This window comes from Mycteria americana, chromosome 2, assembly GCF_035582795.1.
Source record: "Mycteria americana isolate JAX WOST 10 ecotype Jacksonville Zoo and Gardens chromosome 2, USCA_MyAme_1.0, whole genome shotgun sequence".
Classification (NCBI taxonomy): Eukaryota; Metazoa; Chordata; class Aves; order Ciconiiformes; family Ciconiidae; genus Mycteria; species Mycteria americana.
The window spans coordinates 76,365,858-76,384,792 of NC_134366.1; the positions used below are offsets into that span (position 1 = coordinate 76,365,858).

The following is an 18,935-nucleotide window of genomic DNA, read 5'->3' on the forward strand; positions in this document are numbered from 1 at the left end:
TTCTTTAAGAGCCTTTTAAGTAATAATTCTTCCTGGCCAAAGCCAATACAAATCAGATCATCTAGACATGACATTTTCTATATACAAAAAACATGTAACTTTCAACCTTTCTCTGCTTTTGTATTTAAAAACTTTTTTTTTTTTTACAAACAAGGTATGAAACTCACTGTTCAAACAGAGCCATCTTTTTCAAACACTGAATGAATCATTCCAACATTCATTTTTCTTTTGTGCAATTTTTTAAAACATTACCTGTACTCCTCAATGTGAGTGCTTCAAAAAAAGTTTCTATTTTTAATAAGCTTCTCAAATTAGGTTTACATCAAAAAATATTCCCACAAGGTATAGTGCTACAAGAAAAGATCCTATCAGTAAAGGTAACACATCTGAAGCGAGGTCGTCTATGTAAAAGAAATTGAACTCTGGAGTAGAGGTGTGCAACGCGTTTGGAATTCCCCTATCGACACAAAGCAAGGCTGTCCTCAGGACAGGGAATCAAGTGGACATGTAGGCATATGCGTAAAAAAAATTCACACATATTTATTCGTGTGCAAACAGACACTTCTCTCTGGGGGTGTGTGTGCACGTATGCGTATCTGCATCAACAAATTCTCATTTTGCTATGTATTTCAGGATTTGGGGGGGTGGGAGGGTTGGATAAACCAGAGGAAAGGAAATTACTGCCTGCACTCTGGTGGTGCGTTCATTCCCTTACTTCTCACATCAGCACTCGCCAGAGCCCAGAGCAGACTCTGCTGTTACCTGTGATGATGGGGAGGGAAGAAATGGAAATTATTTGTATGAGTGCATGTCCCATTTTGCCATTTGTCAAGTTCCTGGGACAGCAGAAGTGTTTCAACAGGCCAAATCCCCCCCGCCCGCCCGGGGCTTCCATGCCGGCAACCCTGGACAAACCCCAAGATTTTTCCAGCTGCCTGATTAAAGTCAGGATCTGGTCCTGACTGAACCAAGTTTCAGTTTCACAAAGATTTATACATGTGCTTCACAGCAAGCTCCCAAGCAGCCTTCACCGGCCAGCCCGGACCTCCCATAAGCACGCGTATAAGCGTTTGCAGAACTGGGTCCCAGGACATGCAGAGCGCTGCGCCAAGAGCCCCCCTCTTTGAAATAACACTATTAGTGTTTAAAAATATTGAGGATTTGCTCTCCTTGATACAGGCTTTCTTTTTTTTTTTAGCAGTTGCAAGTATTAACAGAATTTCACTGTTTCCTTTTTACTATTGGCAACACACTTTAGAGTAAAATAAATCTCTGCAGAGAGTGAATTTTCATGATAACCAACAGCTACAGTTTGCGCTGAGCCTGCTGCTTTTGTATTGCAATCTAAGTGAGATCTACAAAGTTTAAACCATGAGATGCAGGAAATCCAAACTTGTCTGTAACATTGTACATCCCTACTCCGGAGCAGTAAAAGTGCTGCTTCTGGTCACATCAGTGTACCACACATATGCCAGCCCCATCCCTGAGTAAAAGGTGTGAAAGGTTTCTAAATGTTCCTTGATTTAAGGGAAACGAGAGTAGTGATGTCACTTCCCCACGCCGAGAAAATGACGCGAACGACAGGTCAAACGAAGCGACAGCGGGACGAAGGAATTAAAGGAATAAAAAAAGGAACGTGTGTGTCCCTCCCTCCCGAGGTCTGCATCTTCGAGGGAAAGCGAGCCCACGGGCAACATACGAAATGGTAAAATAGGTCAACAGTGACTCCAATTTGGGTCTCGACCAGAGGACTCAAGGTAAGTGACATCAAACTCAAATTCCCCATGATGTGGCCCAGACAAACTGAAACAATGCCTAAGTTAAACACTATAAGGAACAGTCATTTCATATATATAGATATATAGATAGATTAGATAGATAGACAGATAGATAGATTTTTTTTTTAGAAATCCCTATAAAGAGGTTCTTGTTTTATTTTTCTTTGCCCTGACTAATTTCTTGGTGATTGTATGCGTTTCGTTGTAAACTAAACAGGCCTGCTACAAAAAGAAAGAAAAAAAAAAGACAAAAAGAAAAAGAAAACTACTGTCAGTTACTATTGCAAAGCGGATGCCGCGCAGAAGCAGCGGCTAAACCTCCTCCTTCGGCTCCGCCTCAGCATCTCTATGCCTGCGAGTGGTACTTTTGCACGCGCCCGGGGATCGATGGCACCTCCCGGGTGTGGGGACTCGCTGCAAGGGATGCTCGGCGCCGGGGGGAGAGGCAAAGCCCCCCCTTGCAAAGGACTTGGTCCCAGGAGGGATTTTTCTCTCCCCGGTGGGAGTCAGGTCTCATCTGTGTGCCGTCCAGGCGGAGGGCGGCACTCGGCCTCCACCTGGATGGCACGCAGACATTAATACATCTTTTTTTTTCTTTTTTTTCTTCCTGGATCTTTTTAAACTTCAAATACAAAAAGCGTTGGTGTTTCCCGGGGCAAGGGATGCTTGACCCTTAGTATCTTTTTGTTGTTTTTGTTTTTTTTTTTCGGGGGGGGGAATTGGGAGGGACTTCTTAATAGGAAAAAAAAAAAGGAAGAAAGAAAGAAACTATTCAAAGAAGAACAAAACCAGGGGAAATCAGAAGTGGGTATGAGATCTAGCTAATACCGCACGGGTGAGTCTAAGTTGGCACGTAAAGTATTGCACATCCTACAAAAGCCAAAGCATGGAAAGGGACAATTGTTTGGAAAGAACCAGTTATTTCAGAATTCCTCAGTCTGAAATACAAGCACAGAACTAATACATTCCTATTGCTCCAAACGTATTCTTTTATTATTATTATTTTTTATTTTTTTTAGTGTTAGTTGAATAGATCCAGTCAGTTTAATAGCCCCTGCTTCCTTATTAACAACAAATGTGTATGCGTATGGTTTTACTTGAGATTTTTTTTTTCCCGAGTACGCGTGAAGTACGGAAATAGTGGTACGACTGTGAACTAAAATCTGTAATTCTTTCTATTCCTTTACCATCAAAGCTTAAAAACAAAACAGGAAACAAAATGAAACAATAAATTGCAAGTGCCCTGAGCAGAGTATATGGAAGATTAAGCAACTTCTCTGAGCAGAAATACTAGCAAATAAGCACTAACTAAGCAGTGTGACTGTGAGAAGAAACCCACTCAGCTATTTGGTAGCCCGCCGAGAGGTTAATAAAATTCAAGGAAATTCAAGAAAAGTTTCAAGCTATTTTAAACGTCTTTCAACTTTTTGGTGCACCCCAGAATATGGTATAAAAACAATTAGTTCTGGTGTGAGCTAAATTTCAAGTAACAAATAACAGAGTCAAAGCTGGGGTTTGGGGTTAACATTTCTTCTCTTAAATAAAAGCACTGTATTTTAGGGGAGAGGGAAAACACGATTTTAAATAAATTTGTTTACTTTAGGTTACTGCGTTTCTAATGACCGACTTTTATTTCCTTTTCTCCCTATCAGTACAGCTTCTTCAAAACTACCTGAAGGATGCGAACTCGCCAACCAAAAACGACACGAACGCTTGCTCGTGTAGGGCCCAAGCGCAATCCCACTGAAATCAACGGGATCTTTCTAGTGGCAGCAACAGGCTTTTAGCGCTCAGCCCCGAAGTACTTCATACTTGCACCTCCCCGAGGCTTGTGCAGGAGGCTGGGTGCACAGCACCTCAAAGGATCCGGCCCTACCTGGGGAAAGAAAAGACTGAACGGCATGACCCCCCCCCCATCCTACTTGGTTTGTACCAAACTCTTGAAATCTCTCCTTCCCAATGGAAAACGATGCAATTAAAATAACAAATAATAATAATAATAATAATAATAACAATAGGTTTGTTTTCAAAACAAACAAACACGTTGCTTACGTATAGAAATGTTTCTTGTGGAAAACTCTCTCAGCAAGTCTGAAGAAAAATTCTCAGAGCTGTCCCGATAGGACCTGGTTCTGTGTGGCAGATATGGTAGAAAGACCAAAAATGAACTTTGAAAGGAACGTAACCCTATGAAATGGCCTAGAGCGTAGGCAGGTTAGTGAGTAATTGCTACATTTGTTTATGCTCTTTCAGACCCCCCCCCAGCCCACAACATTATTAGGTAAAAACTGCAGGAATACCACACAAATGATAAACTCAAGATGTGCAAATTGCAAGATTCTTTAAAGTCCATCTTTTTCAAAAACACTGGACAATGATTTTTTTTCTCTTTCCTTTTTCCTTTCTCTTTTTTTTTTATTATCTGTCAGCTCGCATATGCCTTTAACTCTTTCTCAAGCATTAAAGTTTAAAAAGTGCCTCCTATTAAGTAGTCCTTTGTGGACAATGACAGTCACATACTAGTTCAATAATTCACATTCATCCCTTTGAAACCACATTAAAACTTTCAGCATCTTGCCTGTGAGAAAACTTTACATAGTTGCATGTAGTTACAGTGTTGAAGAGATTTGTTTGTTTGTTTGTTGTTGTTGCTTTCTGAGCAGATTAAAGTGAGATACAGTACGTACTGAGTGTTAGACCAGGATGCTCAGCAATAAAGTGTGAACAGCATTTTAAGTGCTTAAAGACATTCTAGGTTCATCTTCAACAGCGGATTCCTGTGTCACACTGAAATTTGAAAAAAGTGGCACCAGTTGTCCATAATCATGAACTAAAAACAGTACTAGAGTTAAAGACAAAGATTTGCAACCAAACTGCAAACAATGGATGCCTGTGATCTCAAAGGGGCAGTATGCGCCTACCTTGTGGAAGCAAATGTCAATGGCGTAACCCGGTCGATTTGTCTAACACTGCACAGAAACAGGAGTGAGCCTGAGCCAGGCACATCCACAGAGCCGGAGGCCTCCTCGCGCACACCCATGCACACCCACGACACACACACACACCCACCCACTCACCCCACCGCCATGAAGGAAAACCTTGCAGGGCGACCGGTGCAAGAGTCTGTACAGCCTCCCCGTCTGCTGACTCCGGGCAATGGAACTGCACTAGCAAGCAGAAAGGAAATGTTGGTGTGGCAGTTGCTTTAGGAATAAAAATCAGTGCAGTCAGACCCCATGGGGGGAAAAAATATATATATACATATACACACACACAAATATATATATATATATATATATATATATACCGTAGAGCCTTGAGTAAGTGTTGGCTTGTTGTTGAAAACATCAGAGACTGTCCGATCCTTTTCAGTAACACCCATGGGTTGTGTCCTCAGCATCCACCTGGGGTGAGGAAACCTCTTCACCAACCCACCACAGAGCCGCAGTCCCTCCTCGGGACTGGCGTGCACACACACACACACACGCACCCCACATGTGACATACACCTCTGCTACAGTTCCCTTCTCCTCACCTCCCCCCAGAAAACTAGAACAGGAACCAAAACAAAAAAACAAAACAAAACCAAAAAAACAGCGACGAAAAGAAAACAAAATCACAGCTGGACCCTGTCCTACACGAGGTGCTAGAAAACAGGAGCCATGACAACACATTCATTTCCACTAAGGCTGTGTGAAGCAGATACTGCCCCTTCCGTAGCTCTCGATAAACCTAGTCACTGACATACACTTGTGGAAAAACATATGCACCAGTCTCCTGCATAATACCAGCTGCAACTATAACAACAAGGTTATAACATAAACCTAAAATAAGATGATAACATGTAAATACTGGGTTATTTAGTCTACAGTACAGTAATCTGGATAAAAATGACAAGGGCTAGCCTAATTTCCTTTCCCCAAACAACTTTTACTTTCCTACGTTGGATCGACCTTCAATGCAAATCTTAACCTCCTGAGGAATAAAAGAAGGCTTGGGAAGAGTCAAAGGTGGCTCCTCTTCTGATTTCTCTAGTTTTCGTGTTTCGGGGGCTGACCACCTCCTCTTCCTCGTTGCCGGGGGCTTGCTGGGTTCTGTTTTGGCGAGCAAAGGTGCTGCAGGCAATCCTATTTTGTCCGGAAACTTCAGTTCACCGTTCTCAGCTAACATCTGAGCGCTTCCCTGATTAATCCCGTTTTCCTGCTCCGCATACCTGTGTCTACTTCCAGCTAGACTGTCATTCTTTGAATGCTTCAGCAAGATGCTAGCTGAGTCCATGGGCTGGCCCTTTTTAATAGAGCCGTTCTTCAGGTTCTTGAGTGTGAGCGATATGCAGACGTCCCCCACCGAGAGTTTGGAGCATGGCAAATCAAAGAGCTGACTGGTTCTCTCGGGGCAGCAGGATGACCAGCCTTGTCCAAATACAAAAAAAGGGTATTCTACCAAGACTTCCACGCTGACCTGCAGAAAGAGAGGGAACAACAGAGAGAGAGACAGAGGGAGAGAGAGGGGAGAGCATGAGATCACCCGTGTGCCCTCGTGCACGTGCACAGCCGGCGGCGCTCACCCCGCGGGAGAGGGATAAAGCTAAAATTGCAGAAGCACTGTTCAGTTTCTGCAAAATCAGTACATCGACCGCCAGACTTCACGCCTGTCCTTGTCACATGGATGTTAATGGTTTCTCTGAGCTCAGCATTTCTTGGCACAAGACCTCAGTGGGAATCAAGCTTTACCTTTACCCAGCCGCTCAGAGAAGCGTAAGAGGCAAAACAGCTTCGGCATCTCGCAAACTCTGTTCCCTGCCATCCCCTTGTGGTACCTAAAGCCTGTCATCCACATCTAAAGACACTTTCCAACCAGAGGACGGCTCAAGGGAAGCTCTCAGTTCTGACACACAATTTCCTAAGTGACCATGGGAACATCATCCTCACCTCTGCCCGAACAAGCATATACTTACCAGCGTGAAACAGTTGAAGGCATGCTGATTTCCAGAAGGCCACGAGTATGTACAGAGTTGTAGTTGTAAGAGCAGCAAGCGTGAACCTGCCTTCCCCCAGCAGTCCTGTTACCAGTCCAGTTTCTTCCCTTCTCACACCTGCTCACCCACTCTGCAGTTGAGTTCACCTCCTGCACTCCCTCATCTCTCCTCCCCTCCTCCTCCTCCTCCAGTTCCTGCACTGGGTCTCCTTTTCTGCACTGTGTCCCCTTTTCCCCCCACTTCACCCCACTTTAAAAACACATCCAGTTACGAATCCTATGTAACCATCTTACAGGGAGCTGCCATAGCCAGGAGAACAGACCAGCAACAGGTGCCCACTGCTCCTTGACATTGCAAAGGTTGGGCCTTGAGGTCCCAATATGATAAAGCACCTCAATACCCGCTTATCTTTGCATGTGTCAGCAGTCCAGCGCTCACTGCGTGGTGCTGTGTCTGCAGGCTCAAACACTTGATGTGGGCTCATGCGATTCATAACCCACGGGGCTGAGCCCACCCCAGCACACCACAACGAGGGCAGGAAATTCTGACTAATACTTCTTAAAAATTTGCATGTCTTTTTAGCTTGCTGTGTGTAACACCAATGAGGTCTGCAACTCTAAGAGGGTGGCTTATGCTGAAGTCAGATACCCACTGCTCTGCTCCCAAGGTCCCTGTGTCTTCTGGAGCTCTTCGCAGGCATGGGGGGCAGGATCCTGCTATGATGGTGTAACCCCTATTTGGTAGGGGCTAAAGGGCAGGAGAACACCTGAATACACGTGCTCATCTCATTTCTGAGCCATTCAGCGTGCATGGAGCATACCAGCTGCCTGGAGAGCCTTCCCTCTCCAGGAACGCGGACTCACTTGAAAGGAACATCACAGAAGGCTTGCGAAACCACCTCTCACCCTTGGGACCGATAACACTGTCATCCCAAGCATGGCTTTGTATCATTAAAAATACATTTCAACATTAAGGAAGAGAAGCAGTTTGAGATGCACATTGCATGCCAGTGTTCAAACACCTTTGTTCATAATATTACGTGTGAACCTTGGGATGAAGTTGCATGGCGTGTCTCACAGAAGAGGTTGGACTCAGTGACAGTATGGCACCCAGCAGCCCTGCTGCTTCCCTGCTACCACTGCTTACCCTCAGAGGCACCCTCCCTGCAAGCAGGGCCCGAGGTAGCCCCCCTCGCACCCCACCGGCTCCACATCCCTTTTGGGCAGGAAGACTTGATCAGGGATGTCCCACAGCTCACAGACAGAGGCTCCAGAACCAGGAAACCAAAGACTCCCATCGGATGTTGAGCGTGCCTCCGACTGGTTTGCCATGCCATGCACTAGCAGTCAACTGCCGTTTATGAGACAGTTGATTCTGTTGGAAAAAAACTTCTAAAGTCTATAAATATATGCTACATACTTCTGCAACTAGGCCAACGAATAACACTGCATGTATTATCCTGCCGCTCCACCTGCCCAACATCATAAGCCATGGTTCAAGGAATTTCAAAAGGAGCAGTTTAGAGGCACAAGATAGCCCCCAACTGCATCAATTTCTGTCCTATTAAATCTTTTCCGACCAGAACTGTCTGCCAACAGTCAACTACACAAATGGCAATAGTGGAAAGGGACCTGACTCTAGGCCTGGTTTATGCTCTGAACTATGGAGAAAGTGGGGCAAGGTAACCGTGAAAGTCCCATCCCTCCATGTAGTTGGATAGAAACATTCTAGCACCAGGATTTGCAGAAATATTTGCGCAGAGTTCGGGATCCTATTCCATACATATGCATCTCAGTAAGGGGCCCGACAGGGAGAAGTGGTCAATATCCAGTATCTCCCATGAACTGAAATGGAAACTGCTGTCTACAGAGAGCTGTAGGCTTCTCTCCAGGCATGGATCACCTGGTGGACACAGCTTCTCCTTTATGCTGCTATGTCTCTCCTCTTTCTTCCTTCCTGCCTGCTGTATTTTTTTTTTCTTTCTTTTTCTACTTTTCCATCCTTGCCAAAAGCTATTTGTTACTGTGGGAATCATACATGCTTGTGTGCATCATCCTTACCGACACACAAGTTCCTCTTGATGTGAACACGCTTCCACCACACGTTGTACTTTTTTTTTTTTTTATGTGGCATCCAAAACACTTGCCTGAACTGTCAATCACTGAAACAAATCCCAGAATTGGTGGTGGTGATCATGAATAACACCAAATAATAAAGATGGTGAAATGCCGGAATTTCCACGATCCGGTCACGGTGTGCATGTACCACTATCAATTTGAAATGGGTTCCCTCATGGATTATCAAGCCCTGTTTTAGCTGGTTGCTTCTGGATTCAGCTAACTTGGGATTTAAGATAACCATTCTCTACAAGCAGTAGTAGTCAAAGACCTTTTAAGAGTGAAAGTTCAGTAAAAACACCCGCACATAATTTTTTTCTGACCACTGCATTAAAACAAACAAAAAAAAATTTTAAAAGCTCCCTCCCCCAATATCTTGCCATGATTATTGTAGGAGAGAAAGAAATTTGGAACTTGTTTTCCAGCTACGAAGATGATAAAGCAAGAAGCCAAAATGTTGGTCCTTCTTCAAGCACACCAAGGCTCTACTGCAAGCTATGTTTATATTTCTATTTTTTAAGACTGACTAGTGAAAACTCCCAAAACTCTTCAGTGCAGCCACTGTATATCTGCAATTTTCTATAACCCTTTATAATTTTATTTCTCAGCTGAACTCGGTAGGTAAGGCATGCAATTCAGACTGCTCAGGAAACCCTGGCTGGAGCTGGAACATGGATGATAGGTGCTGGAAGATCTGATGCCCAGAAAATACCCTTCCCATCATTCAGAAACACAGCAACTTTAGTCTTGGGGCTCACTACTGCAACCAACGTAACAAGCACTAAAGCAAAAGGTGCCTAATAAAAGTGGCTCGTGTGAACCGTATTTTAATACATGTAAACATATGTTTTCCAACTAAATGTTTTTCCCCCTGATATTATTAAAATGCGATGAAACTAGGAGTGGCAGGCTGGAAACAAAGAGAAGGAAGCGGTTCTGGAAACAATGTGCAATTAAGCAGTGAAGCGCTCTGCTGAAGGCCTTGCTGTGGGTGCTGAGAGACTCCTCAGGTCCAAAAAACAACTGGGCGGATTTGCGGAATAGAAGCTCTCCCTGTCGCAGAGAGAAGTTTCTGCAGTGCTGCGCTCCCACACAACCTCCCCTACTCAGAGACTTTGGGACTCCTAATGTTCCCACCACCCCGAACTTCCTTCACAACAGTGGATTTCCTTTGAGAGATTTATGGGGCTGTAGGCAGCACCTCACGCCACGGGGACTACCCAGCGTGACACGTGGTCTGGGTGGACATCCCCCCAGGGCTGCATCTAGCCCATCTTCAGTACACTGTTGTTATAACAAACACACCCAGGGCTTGAAGGTTAGGGGCTACTGCTCTCCACAGCCACGTGATCCCACCATTTCTCAAGAGAAGCCACCTCTGTCCACCAGACCACTGGCTGCTGAGTTTATGCTGCTCTTATCTACTGCACTCCCAGAATTCAGTAACATGCATCCAAAGACAGACCACAGCTGCCCCATCACTCGGAGGAACAAGGACTTACTGCTCCCGTGACCAGGGGACATGGACACGGAGATCACATGAGGGGAAGGCGGGGAGAGATCTCCATCTGCAGCAGCGAACTGAGTCAACATCTCTCTTTCTGTGTCTGTTATGGTGCCAAAGATAATGAAAAAGAGAGCGCAGAGTAAAAGAAAAAGTAACTGGTTTGTGCGCGTGCAGAGATATAAAGGGAAAACTAAACTAGATGTATAAAAACATACACGCTAAACCAAACTAGTTAGGGCTACTAACTACATGCTCTAATGGGACTTTTCCATCTCTAGTGTCTATGATTCTGTTTTTTAAAAAAAGGAAAATTAAGAACTGTATGTTCATCTTTTCTCTTTAAGCTGTACTTTAGGAATGATTAGGAACGGAAACACAGGGATGAAAGCAAGCATTTCAGAGAACTTATTTTGCATCTCCTGTGTGTTTTGACCTTAACATCAATGGAGGTGTATTACTGGCTTCTGCTTGTTCCTGGCAACAAAAGAAAGGACAGGTAACAATGATGAAAGTGTTACTACAAGAATAATATATGGAATTGCAAAGAGATGCAGATCCGTAGGTCTTTTCTTTTAGGCAACTTGAATGCAGAGGAATAACAGCTGGACTTTGGGTTCTGGGCCAGTTGATACTTACTGGACTTCTTCCTAATCCAGAGCAGGGATGCTGTGAAATGGAAACTTAGTATCCCTCCAGGGCTAGGCCAGTTATTTCACTGAAAAGGCATGTAGCTTTAGGTGGGTTAATTTTCCTCTAGGTTTCCATACCTGGAAGAGGGTTGGATTTGCCAGGTGACTGGAAGACGGAGAAAGGAGGGAGGATGACCTCTTTCTGCCTAAGTGCTGTGCTGGGGAGGGGCAGCCGTGGGCTTGCAGTGATACGATACAATAGCAGCTGCATGGTGCCTCCCTATTTACATTACAGTTGTGTATGCTCAGCTAAAAATAATCTCCTACCTCTGTCCCTCAATTGGTGAGAACATTAGCTAATGTTTGCACAGAGTCTGAAAATACAAATTCATCAATATTATAATGACTTCCCAGAGATCCCTGGGAGGAGTACGTAAGTGAGCCAAAGCTAATGATAACAACGCTATTTTTGTACGACACTTACTCTTTACAACTTACACTCCCTTGATAAAGCCATCTGAAAAATACACATGCGGATATATCCCCACTGTACTCCGGAGTCAAGATATACCCAAGTGCAGCAGCACCACAGTGCCACTGCTCAAAGCAGCGCGACTAAATACTGCTCTTGCAACGAGAAGACTAAGCCCTCTTCACGCAGGCAATTTTCTAAGGAGTAATGACCACTGCATGCCTGCTAATAAGGCTAAATGCTTTCATATAGCCACGTTGGGCTGAGGGTGAGGTCGCCAGAGACTTCAAGCACATAGAAATGATCTCTCTCTCTCGCTCAACCCAGGCAAGGGAAAACCGGCAGAGCCGTCCCCGCTATGCAGGGACACAGCTGATCTGGGAAGAGACCCAAGTCCTGGAATCTGCAGGAAACCTAAATTAAACCCCCGTTTCTAATCATATCTCTACGTGACTCGCCCTCCATTCTGGAAGCATCCCCGGTGGGAAATACAGCTGGGGAGTATTTCGGCTGTGATGATGTCACCCTGCTCCTGATAGGCTTCTCCGTAAGGTGACACTTTGCTGGGTGAGACCCGTGTGCCTGGCCCTGGATTTTTACAGCCTCAGACTCAACTTGCTTTCTGCCAGAGGATGGCACTCCACCCCCTGCAAAGGCGCTCTTCCCGGCGCCCAGGACCACAGCACCTCGCCTGTGTTGACAGATCTGTGAACGATACGCGACACAAATGCTACCTGCTAATTTGTACCTCTTCTGCCGGTGCAGAGACCGGTGGCCTGGCTGCGGGAGAGAAATGAGAGCGAGATGAAAATTGCAGATGGGACATTGCTACTTTTGAAATCTCATTATTCAAGGCACCGGGGCAAATTACAGTAACTGGTCCTGATCCAAGGACGGTTCCTCTCATCACGAAGCCTGAGATGCACCAAAATACAGTTGAGCAGTAAGGAAAAACCATATCTTTATACTGAAAGCACCAGAGGCCCAACTTTGATCAGCTGTGCAGATGCACGCACATACATGAACAAAACCACACAGGGAATCTGCACATTTGACATGAGAACGGGGACGTGTCATATGTAGCGATTTACCGCATATGTGCAATTGGGGAAGGATGGGCTGCAGACTACTGTGACTGTAAGAAATTTTTCGTGTAATCTGCTCCTCAGTGCCATCGCTGTTTGTTTTTCTTCTCCAAACTGTCAGCCTGAGGTGCTTTACTACATGTGTCCACGTCCAGCTCCTCCCTCCCTCCCTCCCTCCCATCCTGGTTCTCCAGCGCTGAGGGTGCAGCATCAGGGTTGCCAATGCTGCAGTTCGCAGCACTCAAACCACACCAAAAAGATTTGCAACAAGATTATTTAAAATGAGTACCTCTAGGAAGCAAACTGCTATCCAGTATATCTGAACTGCTCCAGCCTCAACACAGCAGAATCTAAATCGCTCAGAAAATGGACAGCATCAGGATTAACATTTTCTGATCAATATGTATGCATTCTCAACCTAAAAATACCTTTGGAAAGTTACAAGGTTTCTTCCTACATTGCGAACCAATAAGAAACAAAGGTCAGAAGCACAGCCTGCCCAGCCACCTAGATGGTTTTTCTTTCCAAATTTCCCTTGAACACACAGTTTATGTGAGCCATGCAGTGTTTAAACCACCCGCAACCAAAGCCTCAGTAAAACTCTGTAGTGCATTTCAGTAACTTACGTATGTGATGGAGCCATCCCCAGGCAGCTCCAAGTTTTCAAGCTGTGGAAATTCACTGCCTTGTGCCCTACCTAGCTCTCAAGGGTAGGATTTGAGCTGAATCTAACCTGAGCTTTCTGGTGTGGAAGGTGAAAATCACCTATCAAAATGCAAAATATATCCTCTTGTACTGCTTACACCATTTCATATTTCAATCAAAACCCATGAAGATCATGTAATTCTTCCTGTGGGTTCTCCAGCTATAAGAAAGACGGGTTTTATATCCAAGAGAGTACATTTATCATCGGTGTGACCCTGATGGCTCCCCCGGCACAGTGACTGGGATGATTTTTGGACCAGAGCTGGTCTCACAGCTGGATGTGAACGATGAAGAACCAACCCTGCGTAGACCCAAAATGACTGAGATGCACTGAGGAAAGCTGCACCCGGGGGGCCACAGCGTGCACCCCAGTCCACCCCCCGCACCCCACCATGCATTGCCATTACCTGTGCTCGATGCTCCCCAACCGCAAACTGTATCACGGCAATGCCTGGGCTATGGCTGTCTTCAATTCTCTCCACAGTGCTGGAGTCTATTTTCAGGTCGTTGCTAATTTCCGCGCTCTGTATGAAGTCTTCTGTTTTCAAGTCCTCTACTTTCTTCAGCTCCCCGTTGGCCAACTGAATGATCGACCCCTTCATGAAGTAGGGGGGCAGCGTGGGAGGCGCGGCGGCGGGGGAAGCGATGGACTGCACCACGGGCAGGTGGATCTGCGCCTGCACCATGGTGGCCTGGTAGGCAGGCTGGGTGGTGAGGGGCTCCGCGCTGAAGTTCTCGCTTTTGGGGACGGCGGTGGTGACAAACGTGTGAGGCACTGCTGCAAACTGGGGAGACGACGTGACGATCGCAGGCGCGACTCCTGACGGCTCAACGTCTGCGCCGCCGACCGGTATCAGCAGGGACTGGGTGCCAGGGATCACCAGGTGCTGCGGCAAGCTGCCGGGGTACCCGATGGCTTGCTGCTGACCGCTCAGGTAGCCGATCACCGGTGGCTGGGTGCCAGCGTAGAAGGCTGTTGCCGGCAGCCCGACGGGGAGTTGCTCGGAGGCGCTGTGGGTGGTCTGAATGACGGTGTGAGGGGACAGCGTGGCCACTGCCTTCACACCCTCGTGGCCCAGAGCCTGCTGAGGAGACAAGGCATAGGACCGGTGGGCTGGCTTTCCTAAGTGCAAGCTTCCCTTGTCATTGAGGGCTGAGGGAGAAGTCTCGCGGTTGGTGGCCTGCTGCACCTCCATGTCCGCCGTGGGCGTGCTGCTGTTGGGGACCACCATAACGGAGGCTCGGACACCTGAGGACTCCCGCGCGCCATACTCGGCGGGGCTCGAGTGAACCACCACGTGCCTGGTCTCATAATGATGGGGAGCTGGTTTATTGCCTGCTTTGACTAGACCCATGTCAGCAGAGGGCGAAATGCCGTACCTCCGGCTCTTCTCTATCTCACCGTTCAGTACCTCCTTCGCCTGCATCGCCTGCAGCCGGCTGCTCTCGGGCTTCTTGGGGGGATCCCTGGTGACAAAGTGGCCTCCCGAGTCGGTGTACTGCACCACCACTTGGGAGGAAGGGCCGAGGGTGAGGGTGTGCGGGATCACTGTCTGATGGGGGTGCAGGGGGACCGGGATGGTTGGAGGAGAGACGTTTCTGACAGTGCTCTGGGAAGAGCTGGAAATGTGGACGTACTGGTTCTGCTGGGTGGGTGGAGGAGACCCGGCGGCGATCAGTCCAGGCGTCCTGACCAGGTGCGGCTCAACTTTGTGCCCCTGCTGGCTTAAGCCACTCATGCTGGCCAGCAAAGTGGAATAAGCCTCCAGCTGGGAGCGCTGGGATGGAGTGGTTGCAACGGCCGTGGCCGCCGCCACAGCGCCAGTTGCAGAATTGGCCGTTGGGGAAATCAGCTGTGAGGGGATGAATCCGGTGTACGATCCGCTGTACTGGGGCCCGACGAACTGAAAGGTGTGCTGCAGGTGCGTGTACTGCACGGGGGAAACAGGGGTCCCTGACTGGGAGAGGGCGGGCGAGTACACCGTGGGAAGAGTGGTGGAGGCTGGGACGGACCTGGGCGCGCTTGGCGGGGAATAGTCCAGCCCGGCAGACAGCGACTTGTGCAAACCCTGCTGCAAGCCTGCCTCCACCGATGATGTCCCCCCGGGCCGGTGCCGGCCCCCCAGGCCGCCCTGGCCGCCAGGTGTGCTGGGGAGCCATGCTAGGTTATCTGCACGGTGGTTTTCGCTTGGCAGGACCGGCTTCACCTCCGAAGGCAGGCTGGTGGCAGGGATTTCTCGCTTCTTAGGTGGCAGGCATTCATTGCTCCGCTCTTGGTTGGATTTCATCTTTCGCCGTCCCCCCTCCACTGTGCTTGCTTCACTGTCTGGCTGGCTCTGATTTCAGTCTGATAAACGGAAAGTCACATTTGATTTCTGCAAGGGATCCAGTGACTTCATGAGGAATCATCTCCCCGTGAGCAGGATTCTCCGACGGCTCCTCTGGATTCTGCAACGAGAGGGTGGGCAAGGGAGGGGGGAGTCACACCGTCAGCTCTGGGAAAGGAGAACAAATGAGCAGACACCCCGAAACAGCAAGCGAGTAAAAGAAAAACCCCTGGAAAAAACAAAACCGGTCAAGCATTGCTGCTCGCATGTCAAGGAGCAGTTGCCAGCTGCACTGTAAACAGCAGCAAAAATCCTGGGCATGTCTGCTAATGCATCACGAAAACGATTAAAACTTTAGGCAGATCGGAAAGATTTAGCAGTGGTCACTTATTTCCCAAGGCTCACTTTCGCCTTCCTCTGGGAAAACCCTCCATGTCTCTGAGGTGCCCGGTTCACTCTTCCAGCCTCTCCTTCCCCTGCAACAACGACATTGCCTTCACCCTGCCGTGTCCCAAAAAGCATGGGACCGTGGCAGGGAGCCCCGAGGAACATGCACGCACAAAATATTTACATTAGCAACAAGCAGCTATTAGTGGTGTGGAGGGAAGGTGGTGGGTCACTCCTGAACCCCAGAGTCACCCGCAGGGTGACTTCACATCACACTGGGCAGGGCTGTGGAGGCAGCAGTTGGCCCCATCCCCGCCCAACACCATGGCTCCTTACGGGCACACTTCATCTACCAGTCTGGCAACGAACCTCGGCCGCACGATCTGTTTACAGCAGCAGCCCAGAGCCAGAGATGGCTCTGAGCCAGGTTTTTAATGTGTGGGGTTTTTTTCCCCCCAGTGCTTTGAACTCCCTCTGCTACTGACACCTCATGCCCAGGCGCCCGGGCAGGGCTCTGCGCTGGGAGATGCCCCCCACCACACGCAGGTCAGCCAGAGCCAGGCACTGGCACCATCTCCATCTCCGCTGGGATCTGATCCCTCTGTTTCTTAGCGACTGCCAGACCAGGGAGGCTGCGGGTACCGCATTCGCGGCCACGGCCACACGTCCAAACCCTGAGCAAACTCAGCTGTGGGGATGCCTCGCTAGAACCGCTTGGAAAAGCGTGTTTGGGTTTCCCGATCCAAACCAGGAGTGCCCACCACTGTAAAAGCTCATGATTTTATATTGAGCTAATTTTGTTATTGGACCAGAACAGTTGCTTTCTCTGCTCTGCATCACTTAATTCAGTGACTTCAGCCACCCAAAGGCAACAAAGTCTTCCTAACTCTTTCATTATCTGCTAAGGAAAATACCATAACTAAAACACATCATGCTTTGAAAAAAGGCAAAAGGAGCTGACAGTCTCCCCTGCCTCCCTGAAACCTGCCTTGCCTTGTCCCATAATAAACTTTATGGAGAGTGAAACTGTTCCCCAGCCCTCGTCCAGCCACCGCTTGTCATCTGCATTTCTGGCTGTTTTGAAAGATATGCAAGAATGGGTGCTGAGAAACAGTGCACCTCGCACAACCAGCATCCTAACAAGACAAGTGTGCATTATATGAAAGAAAAATGGAGAGAGAAAGAATTAAGAGTGGATGCTAAAGAAGATGGAAACAGGATATAGCCCACTTGAAAGTGAATGCTAAGCAGCAGTAACGATACTTATGGCAAGTAATATTCCTTTGGGGGATTTCTTTCCCTGCTGCCTCGAGTCTAATGAACAATAAGCCTCATGTTTATATGCGTATGCAGTACTTTGAAGACATACTAGACTAAGATTAAACCTATCTTCAAGAGCACTCTTTATGTTTATGGTCCTCCAAGCTGCTGTAAGCCTGCAGGAAAAGTCCAAACTTTCTAATGGTTTGATACAATCAGTCTTAAGTTAATTATTCCGTTGTTTAAATATTGATAAACAGTAATGAAACACCAATCGCCACAGAGCCGGCGGGGGCGGGGTAAAGCACTGTTTCAGGGCAGATTCCCTGGCTTTGAGGCGAGAGGGAGGACGAAAGGACTCAGGGCAGCTTCAAAAGAGCAAGGGCCAACAACGCCTTGAGCACGGCTCGGCACCACTACCCCGACCTGCCGCGACCCGCCGGCACCGCCAGCTCAGCACTGCGACCGCGGCCGGACGAGGGCAGCCAGGAGACAGGGTCCCCGCTATATCAGCACAGGTCTTCCCTCTCCTCCCTAACAGTTGCTCAGCGTGTCTTGGCAACAGCTAAAATTATTATATTACACATGACTTACAGATTTTTATTTTTAAGTTCAACTAAAAATAAATTCGCCGAGCTCACATTTGCGCAGTCATCCTTGGTTAACTTTAGCTCACTGTAGCCTTCTGCCCTGGGCAGTCGGCTTTGGCAGGTAAGTCAGCAGCTCCTGGCCGAGACGGCCGCCCGAGGACGCCGTGGGGGGACGCCCTCGACGCAGGGCTCTCGTCACGCTCCCCTTGCCACGGGGAGCTTGTGCTGGGCTGGGACCATTCTTCGATCTCTCGCGGAGATGGACATGAGCCGCAAACCCAGAATTTAAATACGCTCCCATGAGCAAAAGCTGGGAACAAAGGGCTGGCCCCTCTGCCTGCAACAGAGCAGGGAGCTTGTACATGGGACCGAATAGGCCCAGTCTCTTTTGCTGTGACAGGCAAACCAGGCTTCCCCAAACTAGTTCTTCCAAAAGCCCAAGGTGTCTAGGTTCAGCTTCTCCAAATCAAACATACCACTATGAAGCTGTATGAAACCTGGTGAAGTTTCACTCTACAGGAGCTGAAGCAAAGGTTTTGTTCTGCTAAATAGCACTGAATCACTGAGTTCTGGGTAGCCTCCAAAGTCAAAGCTAACATCCTTCAAAAATACCAAATACTAAATCTTTTGGGGTTTTTTTTTTTGTGTGTGTGAGTCTATCATATGGCTGACTTCATCATCACCGGTAACAAAAGGGCTGCCCAAAATCTCCTGCAGAGCACAGGAGGAATGAACAAGCTTAACGGAGGCAAGGGATGAGACAGCTGTAGAGCGGTGAAGATTGCCCCACTTTTCCAAGCCCAAGTACTTCACAGTGAGACTTTGAACTCTAACAGACACAGGACTGGATTTGCAGAAATGCAAATGTGCAGCATAAAACAGCTTACTTCTACTTCAAGACTTAAAAGTAAAACGGTAACTTTTCAGCATTATTCAAGTTCCAGCAACAGCAAAGATAAGACAGGACTGATTTTGCTTGGGAACCAATGAAAGGGAGACAAGAGGTACAAGACCTGGTTAAACTCTTCTTTGCTGGCTGTCCTAGAAAGGCGCACGGTTTGTTATGTGTATGCTTTTTTCTTTTGGATCCAAGTCATTTTT

At 47.6% G+C, this 18,935-nt stretch overlaps 1 protein-coding gene across 14 annotated transcripts in view; it reads right to left on the minus strand.

Annotated features, from left to right (window-relative positions):
* Nucleotides 1-615: 615 nt before the first annotated feature.
* Nucleotides 616-18,935, minus strand: part of ATXN1 (ataxin 1) — a 225,062-nt gene continuing 206,742 nt past the window's right edge. For all 14 annotated transcript variants that reach the window (XM_075493818.1, XM_075493820.1, XM_075493819.1 and 11 more), the window contains 2 exons: nucleotides 13,678-15,718; nucleotides 616-6,238 (listed from right to left, as the gene is read on the minus strand). In XM_075493818.1, the coding sequence (XP_075349933.1) occupies nucleotides 5,708-6,238; nucleotides 13,678-15,558 (2,412 nt within the window). In that variant the 5' untranslated portion in view covers nucleotides 15,559-15,718 and the 3' untranslated portion in view covers nucleotides 616-5,707. The remainder of the gene's footprint in view (nucleotides 6,239-13,677; nucleotides 15,719-18,935) is intronic.